General features: G+C 33.7%; 1 protein-coding gene across 1 annotated transcript in view; it reads right to left on the reverse strand.

The window, feature by feature from the left end:
- The window catches only part of LOC106868235 (sorting nexin-30), a 59,503-nt gene that overhangs the window by 16,159 nt on the left and 39,300 nt on the right, over positions 1–4,044 (reverse strand). The window contains exons 4-5 of the mRNA XM_052971141.1: positions 2,153–2,314; positions 451–646 (exon numbers count right to left, since the gene is read on the reverse strand). Of these exons, the coding sequence (XP_052827101.1) occupies positions 451–646; positions 2,153–2,314 (358 nt within the window). The remainder of the gene's footprint in view (positions 1–450; positions 647–2,152; positions 2,315–4,044) is intronic.

Genomic DNA, 4,044 nt, shown 5'->3' on the forward strand with positions numbered 1-4,044 from the left:
ATATATATATATATATATATATATATACACACATACATACACGTCATATATTATATTCATTTACTTGGGCACAGGGAAATATTACTTTGCTTGAAAACAGATGAGGGTTGGCAACAAGAAGTGCATCCAGCCATAGAACATCTGCTTCAACAAATTCCATTCAACCCATGTGAGCATGGAAAAGTGGATGTTAAAACGATGATGATGATGATTGGGAAAGCATAAGCAAAATTAGCATCTGTCTAATTAAAATAATTTGTTGTTTTGGTTTTTCTTTTTCTCTTTTTTCCTTTCTAGCAAACCATAGAGAGGAATGCTTGTAAAACACCTTTCCATGAAAGATGGTGCAGAGCAACAAAAGATTAATCCTTGATTAATCATGAACTGAATCTTTTCACTAATCAAATCAATGGTGCAAGACGAAGAATAAATTTCAGCTGCCTTACTTACCACTCTGTTCTCTGAGTATTCGCTGAGTAATCCTATCTACTGATGCAAGTTTATCACCAAAAGATTGCACATAGTCGTGCATCGCTGCAAACTCAGGAGGCCGGTTTTTCATCATGTATGAAGCACTTATGTTGTGAAGTGAGTTGGTGACTCGGCTGATCAAACCTTGTCCTTTCTTTTTATGGGCATTGAATTCCTGAAATTTCAAACCAAATACATCAATGCAGAAGGCATATATAGCATAGTGGTTAAATAACTTGGCTCTCAATCATAAGTTTGTGGGATTAATTCTCAAACTGGGAGCTGCATTGCACTCTTAAACAAAGTAATTTACTTCACTTGCTTCACTCCATGCAGCTGGTAAACAAATATTAAGACTAACAAAGCCCCTGGTTGGTGTCAAGTAAATATAGCACTGTTAATAGATCAGTAACAGGACCAAAATTCTTCAGGCAGAAAAAAGGATACATCTAGTAGTACACTGCTATTTCCTCTCTTTACCCTTTATATCAAAACAAATAGCAGCACACAGAAATGAGGAGGGACTGAGGATAAAAGTAAGGATCATCCCACATAGACTACATTACTACTATGACTTTTATCACCACTACATACCAAAAGTGTCTATTGAGCAAGCTTCTATATGGTTGCTTTAAGTTCTAAAAAAATACCAACCAAATCTCCCTCAGATCAGTTTCTTTAAAAAGAAGGGATGGTACAGCTATAAAGCCATCCCATTATGGATCTGCTTAATCAAGATGTGACCTAGAGCTTTAACAATGGATCTGCTTAATCAGGGTGTACCCTTCAACACCACAAAATATTAATAATTACTCTATACTGACAGAATCTATATTACCTGTCTCTATTATAGTCAGCATCTGAGATTTTAATTATCTCTCACCAAGACTGGACATAAAAATAAATAAAACTCAGTTTATGAATCCTTGACCCTGAATTCTTATAGCATAATATAATTTGTACTGACACAAACATATGCAGATGATGTGTTGGAGAAGCTATAACCTATGGAACTGAATTTCCTGCAGACTAACAGTGGGATAAAATGTGATGAAGGTGACTCTCAAGATTTAAACTCAGTCATTAATCAATGAAATTAATCATTGCTCAGCACATTACCATCTGCACTACCTATACAGACCTGATAATATCATCACAATACCTTACATTAAGATATAATGGTTCCAAATTTTAGAACAAAATCACTAATTTTAGGGAGTATGAGTTAGTTGCCCGATTATATATTTTGTGGCTTAAGTTTGCATGTTTTTGAAATAAAGGATTGAAGTTAAATGGTTTCATATAATATATTTTAGAGGATTGATAAAGGTTGTTAGTTCATTATAATGTTCATGCAACATCTTTCAAGAGCAAATCAATTCTATAAATATTTCCACACTGCAGCATAACAAGTAAGCTTGCTAGTCTCATATTTATACAAGAAAATATTTTACAATTGCTTAAAACTTCTATATTTGTTTGATGTAAAAAGAAAACAAAACTCACTTTATATGCAACTTTCAACAACCATAGGTGCATATTAGGAAAAATTTCAGTAAATTACACAACTGAGTTTGATTCAAAGTGTACAGAGTAGAGGATGAAAATGGGGAAGGGGAAGAGGTAAAAAGTAATGAGACAACTAGATAGAAAGAGAGAGGGAGAAGGAAGGAAGTCTTACCCAAGCTTTAGCAGTGAGAAATACATGAAAATGTTTATCAAAGGACAGGACTGGATGATCAGCGATTCGGGTGAGGAATTTCTGTAATGCTTGTTGTCGAACTCGTAGAAACTCAGAACTGAAACGGTCCAAACGCCGTAGGCTGTGTTTAGCAGGCAGAGGCTGAAAATAAAACAAGATGTTGTCACATTTATTATACAAATTCAAGTTTGCAGTATGATTAAAAAGAAATTTCCAGTCATAAAAATATAATTATATACTTTACATTTCTCTCATAACTCAAGATCATCAAATATTTATGAAAAAACAATTGAACAACTTAAGATGATGGATACTGTAATGACCAAGACATTTTTCATATCTTGATCATTATTTCTCATGTTTGTACTTTATGTACAACATACACATCTATTAAGTTAGAAAGTTCCGTCACATTTTTGAATTTTTGACATGATCATTCTGAGGGTACATTTTCAACACTTATAGTAACACAAATATATTTTCCTTTCATAGCAGATTGCTTTATACCACAGTGGTTAAATCTGTATTACTTTACCCTTTAAATTTTGTTTAGATTAGATCTATATCAGTCACTGCATGTTGTATAAATTCAAAATGGACTCTTAAGCAATGGTAGTGACAAGAAAAATTCATTCTGTCCTTGGAAAAGAAGTTTTAAGTGTTTGGATATACCAGCAATGGTTTGGCCAGTTTCACTCAAGAATTATTTTTACTCATAGATTTCCCTTGATCCAGATGACCATTTTGCTAATATCAAGCTTCTGAAAATTGTAGTTTAAAAATCCAATAAAAAACTGCTTAATAATTGGCAAAACAATTCAAGTCAAGTCACACTTCAATCAAAAGGATTTTCAAAAATATAGGAAAAGTGTCTAAATTTGTGGTCATCTGACTGCTTCTCAGCTTAATCAAAGAGTTGCCTGTGCTTAACATTGAAGAGTAGACATGCTTCCGAACCTTTCTTGGAGAGAAATATCACAAGTGATGAAAAATAGGTTCTCCATAATCATAGTTAACACCCAACAAAAAAAAGGAGAATCCATCCTTAAATCAAGACTAAACCTGAAAAAAGTTATGTTCTGTGTTTCGTAGAATGCAAAAGGTGTCGTCTATCACAAAATGTGAAACAAAACAAAATGGTTAATGTGAAGTATTATCACCAATCAGAAGCATTGCATAAAAATTTTCAGAAAACGCATTCATCATGAATCAGTCATGAAAGAGTGTTGCTCTTACGCAATAATGCAAGACCATATATTGTCTAAGTCACTCAGGAAAAGATTATGGTACTAAATAAGGAGGTTTTGCCTCATCTTATTCTCCTGACCTTGCTCCATCAGACTTTCATTTTTTCAGATCACTGCAACAATATTTAGAGACAAAAAGAGTTTATTAATTGTGAAGAGGTTAAAAAAAATACTGGTTGTCTCTTCGCTTTGAAACCTGAAGAATTTTACATTTGAGGGATTAACAATTTCCAAATAGATGGGATTATGTTAGCAATAATGAGGGGAAATATCTTGATTAAAAATATCAGTTAAGACCGAAGAATCATTACTTTCTTTCCCATTTTGAAATGCAACAGAACTTTCTTACCCACCTAACATACAGTACATAAACATGCATGCTTATATTTTATGTACAACACACACATACTGTATACACACGCATCTCTATACTGCATATGCACGCATCTCTATACTGCATATACACATCTCTAGTGTCTATACACATCCCTAGTGTCTATACACATCCCTAGTGTCTATACACATCCCTAGTGTCTATACACATCCCTAGTGTCTATACACATCCCTAGTGTCTATACACATCCCTAGTGTCTATACACATCCCTAGTGTCTATACACATCCCT

This window comes from Octopus bimaculoides, chromosome 10, assembly GCF_001194135.2.
Source record: "Octopus bimaculoides isolate UCB-OBI-ISO-001 chromosome 10, ASM119413v2, whole genome shotgun sequence".
In the NCBI taxonomy this organism is placed as follows: domain Eukaryota; kingdom Metazoa; phylum Mollusca; class Cephalopoda; order Octopoda; family Octopodidae; genus Octopus; species Octopus bimaculoides.